We start from the raw sequence: 17,230 nt of genomic DNA, 5'->3' as shown, positions 1-17,230 counted from the left end.
TGACAGTACAAATTAGAGCTTAAATCTGAACACAGTCATCAAAATAGCATGACAGGCAAATATGATTTATCTTAGTTTTCCTATTTGTGATGAAATTGGCAAAAAACTAGAAAAAATATTTTTCTTTTATTTGCTGAAGAGAACAATTCAGTAATAATGCCTAATTTTATGAAATTCTTAAAGACTGAAAATCTTTGTATAAATGTAGTATCTATTAACTTAAAATTAACTTTTAGCAATATTCTTTCTTGCTACCTATTGCAACTACGTGACAGCTTTGGCTCCCTCTGGTGGTCAAAACAATAACAAAAAACTTTTCTGTGGCCACTAAGTAAAATCCGTGCATCATGAAGCTTAATTTGTTTATAATTTCACTGGATTTTGTAGGAGTTAAGGACATTTAACATCTATCAGAACAGGATTAACCATAAATTATATGTTCTTATTTCTTAAGGGCACTGAATTTCACAGACCCTGCAGTCGTAATACTTGAATTGTTTTGATTTATAAGCTATCTATGCATTTATGCTTCCTTGTAAAGGGCTCAATAATAATTTCCAGTATTCCAATATTTTTCCTTTTGCTTTCTTCACTTGAAATATTTTGTCCTGAAGGAGAATATGTGAGCAATGCTATTTGGTAGCACAGAAAAATGCTGAATAAATTAAATGCATTTCTTACCAACTCCAGTAAGCCCATTTTGGTGGAAAACTGTAAAATAGTAGTGTGTTTGTCATCAACTTTTCCATATCATTCTCATCAAATTTCTCTTGCATTCATGGAAAAAATGCAAGGAGTAAAACCAAACCTCTGTACATTTACATCTGTGCTAACTTAAGACTGTATCCTAATACCTAAACTGACATTTCCTCTTCTCACTGAAAATGACAGAAAAACTCTCATTCATTTCCAGGAGCAGAATCAAGGCCATTTTAGAAACCCTGGTCTGAAGCCTAGAGCAAGCAGGGCTTCTGTAAGAGTATTTCAGCACTGAGCCGGTGCTCATGAACCAAAGTTCCTGTGAATTCACCTTCCCATGATTGTATTTTGCTTAAACACTTTACCCCTTTGCACACACATTATTAATATATTAACAGCATATCTATGCAATTCCATTGAATAGATTTGGATTTAATGAGTATAACTGAAAGCTGTTTCCCACACTGCATAAAGTAATGCAAGGTTTTAAGCAACATGCTGCTGTTACAGCATAAGTAATAATTCCTTATAATTAAGATGATTTCTTATAAAGATACAGCAGTTTTTTGTTAGTTCTGTTTAATACCACATATGTGCTGGTATTGATGAAATCGTAAAAAACAAAGGATATGAGCTAGCTTATCAGGGATTTTTTTTTTTTTTTTTTTTTTAAACTCAAAGACAGAACTGGCTAGCTAAAGTGAGTCAACAAAATATTTTATATGGAAGTTTCACAGAAAATGTATTTCCCATCAGCATTTTTGGAGGCAAATTTTGCATTTTTAGACAAAAAGAAAGTAAATGATGGCTGTTTAATGAACTTTTTGACTTTTCACCTAGAACATTTAAAGGTTTGAGCAGACCACCTGGAAACAGACAACTTTTCATGGAAAACTTCTCAGCTATGTGAGAGGGTCATAGTTGTGTTCTTTCAAGGTAAGGAAACTTTTCCATCAAAACTGTAATTAATTTGAAAATTCAGCATTCCATTGAGTTAAACTGGTGTCAATGGTATATTCGCGAAGAACTGCTTTTACAGTATACCATACTTGTATATTCTATTCAATAAAAAAACCTTTGTTTCACCACTTCGTTATTCCATTTTTATACCAGTGCTAACTCCACAGGGCATGTAACTTCATGAAGTTACAAACAGGATGTAAATAGAGTAATGAGAATGGGTAAATTAGGTTCTTAATCTTCACATTGTGAACACCTACGAGGGTTTTTAAGACAGGAGAATTACAATGAAACCATTGTCCCGCCTTAAGAAGCTATTACAAAGTTCAATTCTACTCCACTTTTATTAGAAGACCCTTAGGGTATTAAGTATACTTTCCAAGGCATCACTTAAAACTTATTAATTACATGTCATATTTGTATTAAAAACCGTCAAAACTCTTTTTAGTCATGTTTCATATTATCTGTAGGCATGCTTTGCTTTCTTACTCTCCATTTTGCCTACCTGGAAAGGATTCAAGGTGTACATGATTATTTGCTTGAGGGTAAAAAAATAATTTTTCATGATTTAAATTAGAGTGATGTATTGCAACTCACTCACTTAAATAACATAGATGTCTTAAGTCACGGTACATGTGAGGTCAGAATAGATCTGGGTGTGTGCACCACTGCAACTCATAAAACCTATGTTTATAATTCAAAATGATTAAAAATACATGCCTTATGGACCATTCACATGAAGAACTTTCTTCAGTGAAAAAAGTTTTAGGTAAGTAAAATCTTACAGCAGATATATTTTAATTATAACTCACTGAATATTTCTATTACATCTGAAAAAGTAGACCTGTGGAACAAGATTTATCTTGAGCAAACAGCGTTTGCATCTTTTGTTATAGAAACAGAACACACACTTTGATTTCCATAGGATGTCTCCAGCATCAAGATAAAATTAAACATAGTAAGCATCAGTATGAAAGCAGAAGTAAAGCTGATGAATCAATGCATGTCATACTGATTCTCAGTATACCTTTAGGCCTCTCATAAATCTGACAGATCTTTAGGTTTCTATTTTTTTTTCTTGGTACCTTGATCAATAGCCAAGGTATAGAAAGAATCTTGCACTTCAGGTTCACTAGGCCATGCCCAGTTCCAGCTCTGTTCCAGTGGAACAAAACAAATGTGATGAAGGAAAAAAACAGAACATATCTGAGAATGTAAAATAGTATACCTGGACTGACAGAAAAGAGAAGAATGTTTTTAGAAGGTTTTCACAGAATCTTTAGACAGTACTGAAACTAACCTTCCCCAATGTACACACACTTTGAAACACCAAATCAAATTAAACAGTGACTCAAAATAAAGAGAACCATTTGAAAAAGAACAGACAAATGTATGGATAATCATTCGGAGGCTGATATATAGATTTTATAACACAGCATTCAGTTCTGGGGAACATATCTCTCAAATGAACATGAACCACAGCCAAAATTAATCAATAGTAATTAAAAGAAAATGTGCAAGTTCAAAAAGAAAGGAAGCCAAAATCTCAGTCAGAAAAAAAGGTTCTTTTTCAGCAGGGAAGGAAGAAAGAAACAGGACAGCAGAGGCAACAGGAGGTGCAGAGGTATGAAGGTCGTAGGAAGAGGCAAGGTCTGTCAGATGCGCTTGGTATATGAAGGGAATGATGCACAACAATAAACTGTTGGGGAAAAAAGAGTAAAATGATAGAATTATAAATACTGTGTAGTAAAACAGCAGAATGGCTAGCATGCTCAGTAAACTTAAAGAATGAGATTTCCAAAGGAGGCATGTGCATACGTCTTGAAATTCAGAGGCACTTTATAATCCCACTGCTCCCCCTCACACTATGAGGCTGACTTCCCAGCTTCATGTATAAGCTAACTTGATTCCAACAGCGTAACACCTCTTGACATTCAGTATGTCCACAAATTCAGCTTTACTTGGACTGAATATTAATACTCCAGAAGGTACATGGCAGATGATGTTGGAGACTGAACTTCATTCTCTACCCTCAGATCAGGTTTTAAGAAGAAGAGAAATGATAGTGGTGTGAGCCTCCAAAGTCACACTTACATGTTTTCACGCTCTAAAGACCATCTCTAAGAAAGAAAAGGCTAGGTTGTTTGACAGCTGCCTTCCGTAGCACTGCATTATGATAGATGAGCAAAATTCTCTACTCAGCAACCTGCAGTTCTCAATTAATTTAAAACCACCTCTAAGAAAATGTGGTTTCCTCTCTATGAGTTCCTCTACCTATTTTTGTTTAAAGCTAGACTGTCCCTAACGAATGTGCAAGACTAGATACATGTGTGGTGTCTGAAGAAGTATGATCAAACTGTTTATGAAACTTTCAGGGCTTTTGTCATGTGGGCTGTACTACCCATTATTATATCAATGATGTCATGCAAAACATTAAAAATTGGATATGGGGACAAGGCTCCTTTCTATTCTCTCTGTTCCTTAAAATGAACCTTGTATACCCATCAACTAGTAGTATAAATGTCATCTATGCAAAGTAACTGGAAGATGCTTACATACACTCCTTCCCCTTCAGACTTTCTGGTTAAGTGATGATTGATTGTTTTGATTTATAATTAAAACAAATACGGATTCAAATCATGATTTCATTTTTTATAACAGAACACTTTCAGAAATTTAAAAATCAATTAATCACCAAACCTTTACACAACACAAATTCTGACTTCACTAGTACTTCACCCAGTGTAAGAGTGAAGTGGATTTAGAGGATTTAACCTCAGGATCTCACTCTACAAGAAGGTGAATTATTCTTTTTCAATCAGCTTTTTAATTTCATACTGCATTTCTACCTGATAGTTCATAACAAGCCAAAAAAGGGCTAATAATAGAGGCTCATAGGAGGAATAAATCTGTTCTAATGATGAACTTGCAAACAGTTCAAGACAGCATGTCTAATTGCTCCTCTAGGTACTGCAAACTTACAGCAGGTAAAGAACACACATATTGAAAGTAGTAGAGAGCTCACTATCAACTTATTTATTGAGATCTTTGCGATCTATGTGACATAAGTAAACTCCAAGTAACAGAGGTGACAATCTCCATTTCTGTATTACCAAAGTGCAACCAATCTTAAAATCACAAGCCATGAACAATCTGATTAGTAAGACAAGAAAGGAGAAAGGATCCCACAAACACATCATTTTAAACATGCACACAACATGCAGCTAAGGGTCTATCAGACCAAAAACTAACAGGAAAGCTCATTTAATGAGAATAAAAAGATTAAAGAGCAAAAACCATGAGGAACAATTGCACTCTTGTTTGGGGGAGCGACTCTTACCATTACAGCCATGAAAGCTCAAATATCCTACTAAAGGACCTATTCATGAACGACTTGTGCTCTACATAAGTTTGGAAAACTCCGTGAAGAGCGATTACCACCATCATCTATAAAACGAGGATTCCTCAATTCGAGTTTCTCCGAGCACAATGGGACAATTGTGTCCTCACTGTGAAGGAGTGAGACGTGGGGCATGGAGCCTCACAAACAGTGGCAGATCATACGGGGCAGGAATTCAAACCCCACACAATCACAGAATTTTAATTTCTGAATGGAAATGTGAAAGACAAACTGGTGCTGACATTCGCCCACTTAGCAAAAGATGACCACAATCCTCCTCAGGGAAAGCTGTTTTTAGAGTGATTTCAGAACAAATATGCCTTTCATCAATATCTGGCATCAGCAGCTTATTCTCCTTCCCACCTTGTTCTATGAGAAAACAAAGTTACTGGAGGCAATAAAAAACCTCATTGCAAAACTCTGTTCTTATACCACTCAATCACGATGGTATCTAAACACCTTTCAGAATGGCATTAGGCAATATAATTAGCATCTGTCACGTGCTGCTTTCTCTCATGGGTAAACCTATACACACAAACATCATATATCTCGGTAGAGCACAGCATAATTAAGAAGTTTTCTGTGTCCCTTTCCAACACTTTAAGTCTCTAAAATGCTCACCAGGCTTTACATCTCTAAAATATCCACTAGGCATTATCCCTTAGTTCTCAGTAAGCTGAGGATAATAAAAGCTCATGTAATGTTTCCATGTACAAGTTTAATCAAATCATTTTGGCTAGGATATTGTGTTTAAGAGCAAATGATCTGGCTGATAAAATCAGAGCTGCATTGATTAAAGTGTATTTGATCACCGGGGTAGACTGCTAAATATTGTAATGGTAGACACTCAGATGAAGCAGAAATATATATATTAATGCAAAGAAGGCCACAACAGATTTTTAATAAAGAAAACATTGTAGGCAAGCTGATGGTATCTAATAAAAAAGAAAATATTCCAACTATGACATGATTTCTGTGCAGATGCTGGTAAGAATTAAATAGTTAATCCTCAATAAGATTTAGGTTTTCCGTTAGCACGGATCTCCTCAGTTTTCTTCTCTCCTCACCACAAAACTTGTCAGTCTGCATCTCCTCAGCACAGATTTGAAAACTAATGTTTTGGATTTAGCTGATATTCAAACACACCAACATTATCATGTCAGAGCAAGAGCTACCTGCAGAATAATCTTTGTGAAGAAAATGTCCTGGAAAAGACCTTTGCCAAATTAGCAGTTAATGGAGATGTTTCACTGTCCTATGGTTAGAAGACACTCTCTCTTCTAACCTTCAAATAAGTGCGTCTGCCAGATGTGGTAATGTGCAGAGCTTTGCCGCCTTTACAGGAGCTACACGGGTGAGCAGGACAAGCCCACAGGGAATATTTGACATGATCAAAGACTTGGATTGTATACAAAGATTTAAAGGCAGTCAATGGATAAGCATGAAAAAGCAGCATGAAAACATGCTTTTCACAAATACACACGGATGTGGAAACTATCATATTTCTTTGTCTGATAATAGTTGTGCCCTGAGGGGAAGAGCACACAAAGGACTATCCAGGGATGGCAAGGAAGATGTACCCATTAAGACAGGAAGGCCTTTAACAATATACAGCTGGTGTAAATGGTTTCATTTTCCTGAAGGGAGGCACCCTGCAGTTTCCAACCTAAACTGATAGACCTATTGGCTCTCAAAGGAATTTCTCAGGAGAGACAGAAAAAAACCAAACACAGCGAATCAATAGGTTACAACAAAGTTTTGCTTCCAGCTGCACAAGTCACATGGTTTGATGGTTGTTTTTAAATGTTTCTACAGAACAGCCAGGCATCATCAGCAAAACTGTCTCCAAACACGTGCTTCGTTTACATTATATTAATTAGTTACACTGCATTGGGCATTTCAAAAGAGGACAGGCTGGAAAAGGGGGGAAAAAACAGACACGTATGCCTACAGAGCAGAGAGGAAAGTCTGGAAAAGTTACCCCCTGAGAGTAACCATCAAAAGAGATGAGACGCAAATACATATATTTCATAACATACGTTTAGGTACCAGCTCTGTTGGTGCTGTAACATCTGCTTGTCTGTAAGAGACTGCTGGATCCGTACTGTCTGTGTCGGGAGGAGGGTAAGGTGGGGGCGGGGGGATCTCTAACTGGGGTGGACCACGCGGGTTGCCTCTAGGAGGCTTTGGTGGCACCTGCCGTCCATCACCTACAGGGGATCAATTGACTTCAAGTTACTTCATCACCAAGGTAACGATTGCTCTGTCTGTCGTTATGTCTTAAACATACACTCATTATTCCCTTACCCACGCCCAAAGTCTCTCCGGATCTAATTCTGCTCTCATTTACCCCAATATAAATATGGGAGAAGGAGAAGCTAGACCTCTCTCAAGCTGATGGCCATGGGTTCAGAATCAGGACCAGCGCATACAAATACGTCACAACGAACATCCAAAATCTTCACCAGTGTTTCACCAAATGTAAGGAAAGAGGAGAAAAAACAGTGAAAAAAATGTGGAAAAAAAACTATGTAGAGCACATGAGAACACATGAAAAACGTGTTTTACTTTCATCTCCTTAAGTGCCAAACTGCCTCAATTTTTTGACCTCTAAAATTGTTATGTGACTACTTTCCTGACTCCTTGAGAGAAAAATAGAAATGCCTCAGATTAGTATTTTTAGAAAGGTGTCTTAACTTTTTTTTTTTTCCTTTTTCTGAGTAGTTGTTTTATTATTTTGACATTGTGGAAAAGCAGCTGATTAAGCTGTTCTTTGCAAAACAGTGTTTTAAGCTATCTGTGGAAATGCTTAGAACTTTGGCTGGGGGTTTATTTCAGTACTGTGCAAAATAAACTAAAAAAATTCATGCACCTTTGCACTATATTGCATTAACCATCTGCAATGTCAAAAACGGCTGTCAGTTTGTAGCGCACAGACCTAGAGCTAGCTGACGCTAGCTGAAGCCGTACCTCCCCCCTTTTTAGCTTTGAGCAAAGAGACAGGCAATGACTCACAGATCTAAATCTGAAAATACATTCACTATTGTCATACTTGGCTATTTGCGGCATTCTCTGCAAATTCAGAGGACTCCTGTAGCTTCTGATTGTGTTTCAAACCTTCTTTTAGACTTATTTAAAGCTCCAGTTCTGACTCTCACATGCATACAAGTCAGCATTTGCATCAACCAATCTTTCAGGCTTGACTTTGGCATTTTGAGATGAATTAATCCTTAGATTATTATCTCCACAAATGCTGATCTTGCAATTCAGAAAGTCCTTGGAGGCTTAGGAAAGCATGCTGAAGAAACATGACTGCCTGCTCATTCTGTTCTTCCACCCTTCCTTAGGCATCTGCTATCAGTCATTGTTGAAGATGGATGCTGGCACAGATGGACCTCTGGTTTGAACCGTTATGACCATTTCTATACTCTTAGGCTCATATACTGGTGCTGCCGAAAAGGGATGTCGCACCAAGGGGGAGAGAAAAGATTAAACTCACTATGATGTTCTCAGGAGTCACTAGCTTCTAGAGATTCAAGATACAATTTAATGCCTGCAAATGTGCAGATTCTATTTGACTGCTTTGAGAAAACTGGGCACAATACTTCAGGGTCAGAATAAGTAATTCAGTGTTAAATATGTCAAGTGCTTCATTTGCCATTTTGAGAAACTTTCTGATAGGCTCTTCTGCTTTGATTCATCTGGCTAGGTTGGGAGATACAGAGGTATCCTTTAATCCTTTTTCCATCACACTGCTATTTCCTGCAGCACTTTTCCTCCCCTCACTACTGTCTTGCTTTGTTCACAGCTTTTCCCTCTTGCTTTCTGAGCCATCTGTGCTTTCTCATCATTTTCTTGCAAAGGCCCCAAAGAGAGGCTGTTTTACCAACCTTCCCTTTCTGTAATTTTCTCTTGTTAATGAATGCATTCATTCAAGAAAGCAGCAGAAAATGAAAAGCACTGAGGCTGGGGCTTCTGTGGGACAAATTCTTTGTTGGCGTAAACTAGCGAGTCTCCATTAAAGTAAACGATACTATGAAACCTCACATCAACAGAGGCTGGCCAACAAGTCCTTATGTATACAGCACTCAACCGATAGAAGTGGTCTGTTCTGTTTCATCTGCAGCATTCCTAGCACTGTCATAAAATAAAATTAACACTTACAAAAAGTTAAAGCACCAAATGTCATGAATCGGTGACTTGCTGTAATAGGGGAAGGCATCAGGAATGACAGATTGTGACATCAGCAGTGGTTAACAGAAAGCCAATTTTCTGAAAACTCTTGTATTATATGGCACAGCGATAACATTGCCCTTAGAGAGTTTAAATAAGAGATGTCAATGGAGTCGAACATGTCACAAGATAATGGACTCCTGCTGCTACATAAATGCTGAGGCAATAAATGTGAAGCATTTACTGAAAATAAATGTTGGAACAAAGCCAAGAGATTTCTTTCTAAACTGTGAGTCACTTGTAATGTAAGCAATTATGTATGACAGGATGTCATATCTGTATGTCTTAGGCACTTTATGAAACATGAGGTCAAAGGCATGAACTGGAGTGCACTGAGTGCATTATGGCACTTGAAGAATGCTTCTCTTAATGTACTGAAAAACAAGTTCCAATATGTGGGGTTATTATCTCATAGCTTTACTCATCATAAAATCACTTTGTTTGCTAAAAGCCTAATCTTGGGGTCCTCACTCAGGCAAAGCTCCCACTGATCTGAATAAGCTAGCAGTCAGATAACGGCAGAGATCTGGGAGAACATTTTTCAGTTCTTCTGTATGAAAGTAAATGTGGTGTCACGTACAGCTGATGACTAGTTTCTTTATTGTCTCCAGCTATGTATGGAATTTCTTTCAGAGCACCACCAGTTCTTTTCCTCTACTGATTAACTAAAGACTCAGTGGATATTAATTTGAAATAGGACTAAACACTAAATTAAAAAGATAAACTTCATTAAATATGGTCAGTTGATGTTAAACTGTTAGAGGACTGCAGGAAAATAAAATATCTTCAGGCTTTAAGAACATGAGGTGATCCTGAGCTAGCTCAACTGTATTTCAGTTCAGTTCAGGGGCTTCAAAAGCATTCAGTATTGCCTGACCTGTCTCTCCTCACTTTCCATTTACTAATCAAACTACTGTGACTTTAAAGGCACAGAATGGGCCCAAAACTAGTGCTTTTGAATACCTAAAGCATACAAAACATTCATCTGCCTTTTACTACCCTATGGTAGCCTGAAAGTTCCATTAAGGTAAAAGGTAACATACGAACACTTATTTCCAGACTTTCATTCTGCAGAATAAATGTGTTTTTTTCCCCCCAAGTTACAAGGGTCCCAGTTCACAGCATAACTGAGTTATGGAATTGCTGAACAGTAGGTATCTAAAGCACATGCGGGGGATTACACAGAGACAAGAACATTGCTCACCCATTGTGCTCTTCTGCTTGTCCTCCCTTTCTTCTGTCCTGTTTGGCATGGCAGGAGTGGGTGGAGCAGATGGACTTGGTGGAAGAGGGGCACGTCTCTTCTTTTTCTGTAAATCATTTAGGGATGCTCCTTGTGAAATCTAGCAAATTTGAAAAATACAAACGGTAAAGAATGTGTTATTTAGATTTTCTAAGTTATCAGTAACGAAAAAAATCTAATTATCACATGCCTTAATTTCTTCAGCACACAGCATCATCAAAATGTTTATAATGAGTATTTATAGTAACAGGAGATTGAAAAGAGCGATCAAAAGAGGTGTAGTAATATTGTGCACAGAGAAGGAAAGGGGGAAGAAGTGCATGTGGATGTCACAGCACAAGTATCAGTCTGGTATACATTTGATGTTTACATTAACAGGTAATTAAAAAGCCCAATACTCAGCTATGCACAGTAGGACACTACATTTGATGTAAGGCCTGATCAATAACATCCTCTATTTTTCCATTGGTGTCTTCATACCTTAAATTATGGTTAGATACTCCAGTCTGCATGTGTGAGGACTAAGAAGTTGTGAGAGAAAAACCCGAATTGAAGGTCTTCTTGCTTGACAACATAAGATCATACTGTACTTTATTTATGACTACTGGACATTTTAGACAAACTTTTGAAACTTTGGCTATGTAATAGCACTGCTTCCAGTAATTGCAACATGTTGGTTGGCTAGCCAAGACTTCATTGCTGTTTAGACTGCTTTTTAAAACAGGAATAATTTTAGTTCAAAAGTGCCTTTGGTTTCATTGGGTTGCATTGCATTTCCTGTAGATTGCTGGAACTTGGCTCTATTTCCTTTTATAGGAAAAAAGAAAAAAAAAACATGTAGGAAAATCACTTGAGTTTCTATACCCAAAAGGTACCGACGACACTAGAAAGAACTAGGCTTAATCAAGGCAATACAAACTGCCCACATACGATGCTCTGTTGGCACTCCTCAGGCTTCACTTACATCCCTTCACTGCTCTGTCTGTCCCGATGCTCCACAGAGCTGAAGATATCTAATATACAGAATTGCCTGGTGGCTTCCTAATATTACATAGGCCTTAATAATAATAGTAAGCTTTCCTTTAATCTAGAGGATTAATGAACACCTAAAACACATTTGATGGGGAAGATTTCATTAAACAAATAGTATCTTCACACTGCTCAAAGCTATTATCGGAGTTCATAGGTTCTCATTTATACAGAACAGTATCTTTTCCTAGGTTCAGGGAAAACTCTGAGGATAAATGAATTTTATAGAAAAGAATAGAACATGAGTAGTTCCTCCTTCAGCCTACATTTTTAATAGCATTCAAGGAGAGCTTGGTTTATAAAGGCAGACAGTGGTTAGGGTACTCATTCAGGAACCGAAACACCGAAATTCAGTTCTCATCCTCCAGGAGAATGCTCCAACCATTATGCTATGTGACTTTTGGATGAGAAAGGCCTCTCTGCTTGGTGAACCCGCACACTTCAGGCAGAGAAAGTTGACAGTAACTGCCCTGGAAGTGGAGCACGTTAACCAGACCGAGCTGCAGCTTCCTGGCAAACCAAATCTGTAAGGCAGGGGGAGGAAGGAAGGAAAGGTGCCCTGGTTTTGGTTCCTGCTACTGTGGTTGTTTCTGTATTTTACATTAAATATGCATTGGATACAACACAACTAAAGCCAGTGAGGCCAGTCTAGATAAAGTTAGGCCTAACATTAATGGCCAAGAATGTTAGTAGTAATTAGTGATTTTGCAAACTTCAATACTGGGCACCCAACTGCACAGAAGAGCACCAGGCCAAACACTCATGAATGGATACAGCAAAATTTTAGAGCTGTTTTGGCCCAAATCAAGGAATTTACTCCATAGTAAGCTGGGGCATGTAGGAAAAGACTGCAATTGACTGAGATCCCCATCCCAGATCCATAATGCCCAATATTCGGCTGAACATGGGAAACTCTGCTCAGTGACTCATCAGGCTTTGGTTTTGAAAAGGAGCAATTACATGGAAGACAACTGGCTAATGCTGCATTCTTCTCCATGTCTATTTGGAGTAATTCCAAAACCAGGCACTTGTTTAAATAGAAAAAAAATCACATTCTTTCTGCACTGTATTTCAGTAACTAAAGACATAGCAGCAAGTAATACTGTATCTTGAATCTTCAGGACAGTACCTTACAAAAAAAGAAAGTATCAACTGAAGTGGGGATGATACTAAACATTCAAATCTGACTACAGAGTCTCCAAAATTGAGTAGCCGTAGAGAAGAACTTGAACCATGTGGGAGACAGGCAGTACCTGAACTTTCCCAACAGTTGGCAAGGGCAAGCCATGACTTCTGTGGTTGTTTAACAGCATTATGCAGCTTTCACATTCACTCCTGTCTCTCCAGGAAGAAATGCCATTGCACTCAAGAAGGACAAAGACTGGTGATTTAAATGACAAACTAGAAAGACTCGAGAACGAAGCAAGAAAGTAAGGAAATGTATTTTTCCACTTGAAATGATAAAGATCAGTAGCCACCCTTTGCCAAGTACCAGATGAGTGAAGGATATTAGTTTGGTATAGACAAATTCCTCAAAGATACATTACTGCTTTACCAAGAAGAAAGAATCCTTGACAGAAGCCAGCTTATCTTTTTCAGATATATGCTTTCTTATTTAGTTGAATCTTCTGAGGAACATTAGATGTATGGATGAACAAACTGTTATTGCTAAAAAAAAGGCTAGAAAACAGCTAGTACACAACTGCAACAATGAAAGTTTGGTCAAATATACAAAAAATGTTTTCATTATACTGTCAGCTAAGTATACTTGCTTACAAACACCATAAAGAAGATGAAAAGCTTGTTTAAAGTTAGTCACACCACAATGTATATAAGTGTCTAGTTCAAGAACAGGTCATAAAAATTGTTAGAAGCAGTTCTTTAACGCCAACCTCAGTAAACCTATGAGGCTAAATATAAATGGCAAAATACACAAAGAACATTCTATTTCTTTCTTGCAGTTGTATATACCAAAACAATAGCACTTGAAAATAATTTGTTATGGCTGGCTGCTTCTTTTATAAAGAAATCAAGCCTTAACAATATTATCTGAAGTAATTTCCTGTCCAAACTTTGTTATAGGAGCCCCTCACTGAGCGTGACAGAATATTTGCTGTTCTTAGCACTTCTGCTTCACCTATGTAGCACTTCTGAGAAAGCTAGATGAAATTATTAGGTGAGCTTCTGGCTGTGCAAAAAATAAAGAACTTTTAAAGATGTTGATAAGTGTTCTCTGACTATAATTAATTCCATCAACTGAGCTACAAATGAATAAAGTGGGCCACAATGACCTAAATCTGACAAACAGTGCCATTTCTGTTCCTGTATTGATGAGACCACATATGATGCAAAAGGCAAATTTCTATTAAATTCATGTCATGGCTCTAATGTTGCTTGCAAAATATTTCCAGTATTGCAAACAGAATATTTTAAGAATGTGGTGAATGTGTTTTACTTCTGCGAAAGTGCAAAACCTTAATTAAAATTTCTGGGCTTTAGATAAGATTTCAGATTACACTTAGCACATAACAACAATGTCATGGGGAGGTTACATTCTAAAATTGTGCAGAAAGGAATCCTAGAGGACTAAAGCTTGAAAATTTCAATTGGTAGCATTTCATAGTCATCTTGCTTACAAAAGGCCTGTGGATACGGTACCAGTGGATGCATAACTTGAGCTTGAGTTATTTCACGGGCAAAAGTCCAGTATTTATTTTGAGTCTAGCTCCACAGAATATGTATTTGTGAAAAATATTAATGGAGTTTCAAGGAAACAAGAGCCACCATCATCAAAAGTGCATCAAGCATTCAAAGATTAGGAGGTTCTCAGACGAACTTCTAATGAAAGCTCTCCCACTTGCTTTGCCTATCCTCTACTTAGGGGTCAGGCACTGTTTTTCCATTTATCAACCCTTCACTATTAATCTTTCTAATAAGCATGTTTGCCTGTGTAAGTACTTGCCCTCTTTTATTCACAGTCTAAACTGGTCCTAAATTCACTGCAGGCCTAAAGCTCCTCAAACTGATCTTCCTTCTGTAAGTCAGCAATCGTATCAGTCATTTGTGCTTTGCTATCCCTCCAGTATCTAACCACCTTTGCAACCCCCTCTGCTGACTAGATATCCCATTCTTTTTAACTGCTGCTTTGACCATTAAGGAAATCGCACTACACTATCTCTGCCTCCAAAGAGGGATTAAAGACTTGGCAATAGCAGCCTCAGACAGCCACACATATCCATATCTATTCTATTAAGAATAGTCCATACATTCTTGCTATCAATGGCAGAGAACAAGCAACTAGGCTTAATGCAACCTCAAAAAGTGCACATAGCGCATCCTTGTTAAATAACAGAAGACTGCAATGTTGTAATTACTACAGCTTTATCTTGCCAGGTGGAGTATGTGTCCGCTAACAAGGTGTTTTAAAATGGTGAAACAACTAGGGAAAAATGCTTAAACTAATGCTAGAAGCCCAGCTGCATTTTTTGGATTTGAAGGAAGACATCATGAAACTTTTAGACTGCATGCTGATGGCCACTTTGGAGGTTTCTGGGAACTACTTATTGCCTTTCAGCAACATCTTTTCTCCATTTATTGAATACATGAGGGAGACTTGATAATCCTCAAGAATCGCAGTGTGGTGACACAGAGACCAGGAGAATAAGTCCATTTTCTTTTTTCCCCGTCTCACAAGACTGATGTCAGGGAAGAAAAGAAGATAGAAGAGAAACAAATACTTTCTGTAGGACTAAGAAAGAGCTTGGGGAAAAAAACTGGATGATCTCAGCTCAGAAGCACAACTAATGACACAAGTACGGAAGAACAACTTAAAAACTGCCATGGAAAAACTCTTTGGACTTGTGGATTAAAATGAAACAGCACCTTCCTGAGTTACCTGGAACAGTTTTTTTTCTGAGCATCTGCAGGTATTTGTATGGTAGGCAGTGTCTACAGCTCCTGGAGAAAGCCACAACTGTTGATAGATGGATATAAGCAGTTCTAACTGTGCCTTAACAGAAAATCCCTCAGAGGACCTCATCGGTATGTGGCTGAGATGTCAAAAAAGTACATAGTTTGTGTTTCAGAATCCAAACTACTCTGTTTAATATTTTCATAAACACTTTTACAAGAAACATTTATCTTATGGCAATAGATTTTTCTTTTTACTCTCACTTCTCTCATTTTGCCATACAAAAGGAACAATGGAAACCAGAGAACCTAACAATTTTCCAGGTTTTTATCAAAATTATCCTTAAAGCAATTTTATTCCTGCTCATACACTGTAGCTACTGGTGTTACATGCATTCTTTCAGCAACAGGATCATGTTTGGACTAAGTACTGTTTTTAAGGGAAGTCCTATGATGGTTTAGCACATATGAATCAAAAACTCTATGAGGAAAGCTCATAAGCTCTCTTGCTCCTTTCTTCTTTTTATATAACATTACATGTCAGGATCTTTCAACACTTTGCAGAATGCTTGTATTGTTGTAATTTTGGTATAATTTGTATACAGAATGCCTTGTCAGGGGAAACACTGAGTGGTTGTTTATAGAAATTATTTTTACAAGTAAATAAAAAAAGAGTTGGAAAAAGAACACACATGGATTCAATCACAGGCATGCCCTGACTATAAACTGATTTCTGTCATCCAGCGCAGACAAGACACACACTCTGATCTAAGCAAGCCAGATTTTGATACACCTGCTGCTGATAACACTGGATGGGGTCAGAATGCCTATCAAATTACAAGTGTTTAAAAACGATCCACGGAAATTTTCAGAGTTAAGTTGTAACTGAACTGCACAACCCAAAACTATGTGGAAGACCATCCCAACCCTCTTTCACTCACAAGGAGATTCAAGAAATCTTGAAATAATTATGAGCAATTTTACAAGAAGCTCTAGAAAAAAATGCCCCTTCTTTAATAAAGGGTTTTAAACTCCTGCTGTACCATAACTGCACTGATGCTTCTGTAGCATTGTATGAAAGACAAGTGATAGGTTGGCATGGGAGTAAGATATATGATTTGAGAGTTTTTAAAAGATATTTTTGCTATGATTTTGTACACAATTTAAAGCAGTTGAGAAGAAAATATTTTGATCCAAGAGAAACTGTTCAAGGAAATCAGAGAGAGAAATCATTCAAGCTGCAGAAAGGAGACATAAATCTGTCCACTAAACTTGATGATATAAAAGCTACTCCATCCAGCTGATTCTGCATTTTCACAGGACAACAGATGCTTCACCATGCCTAGCACTAGAAACCACAAGAACTTCCAATTGAACATTAACACATTTTAAACAACATTTACTCATATGTCTAATATTCCCTGGACAGGTCATACATTATTAGGCTTTTCACTGGCATATACTGACAAAGAAAAATTCATGGAGCGCTCACAGAAACAGAGTTTATGAGCAATTCATGAGGCTGATCATTTTAAGTTACATTGTATTAAATTGTCTATTCAGCGTTGAAATTCTCTACCTTGTTTCCTCATTGGGTAGTGCTCCATTTCAACTGATTAAAAATTAAAATTTTAATCTGTGAGTGTATTGCAAATGGGATTCAAAGTCAGCAGTCTGATATTTCCCCAAAGGAGGTCTTTATGGCGCAGAATGCATTTGAGTGGTGGGACGTTTAAAATGATGACTAGAATCCCATA

The 17,230-nt window shown here is 37.4% G+C and overlaps 1 protein-coding gene across 2 annotated transcripts in view; it reads right to left on the bottom strand.

Moving 5' to 3' along the window:
- The window catches only part of COBL (cordon-bleu WH2 repeat protein), a 160,749-nt gene that overhangs the window by 41,000 nt on the left and 102,519 nt on the right, over positions 1 to 17,230 (bottom strand). For both annotated transcript variants that reach the window (XM_013952796.2, XM_013952797.2), the window contains 2 exons: positions 10,497 to 10,635; positions 7,099 to 7,269 (listed from right to left, as the gene is read on the bottom strand). In XM_013952796.2, coding sequence (XP_013808250.2) covers positions 7,099 to 7,269; positions 10,497 to 10,635 — 310 coding nt within the window. The remainder of the gene's footprint in view (positions 1 to 7,098; positions 7,270 to 10,496; positions 10,636 to 17,230) is intronic.

The sequence above is a fragment of the Apteryx mantelli genome, chromosome 2 (assembly GCF_036417845.1).
Source record: "Apteryx mantelli isolate bAptMan1 chromosome 2, bAptMan1.hap1, whole genome shotgun sequence".
NCBI lineage: Eukaryota > Metazoa > Chordata > Aves > Apterygiformes > Apterygidae > Apteryx > Apteryx mantelli.
Note: the sequence above shows the minus strand (reverse complement) of the source record. Positions and strands in the feature narration are given on the sequence as shown.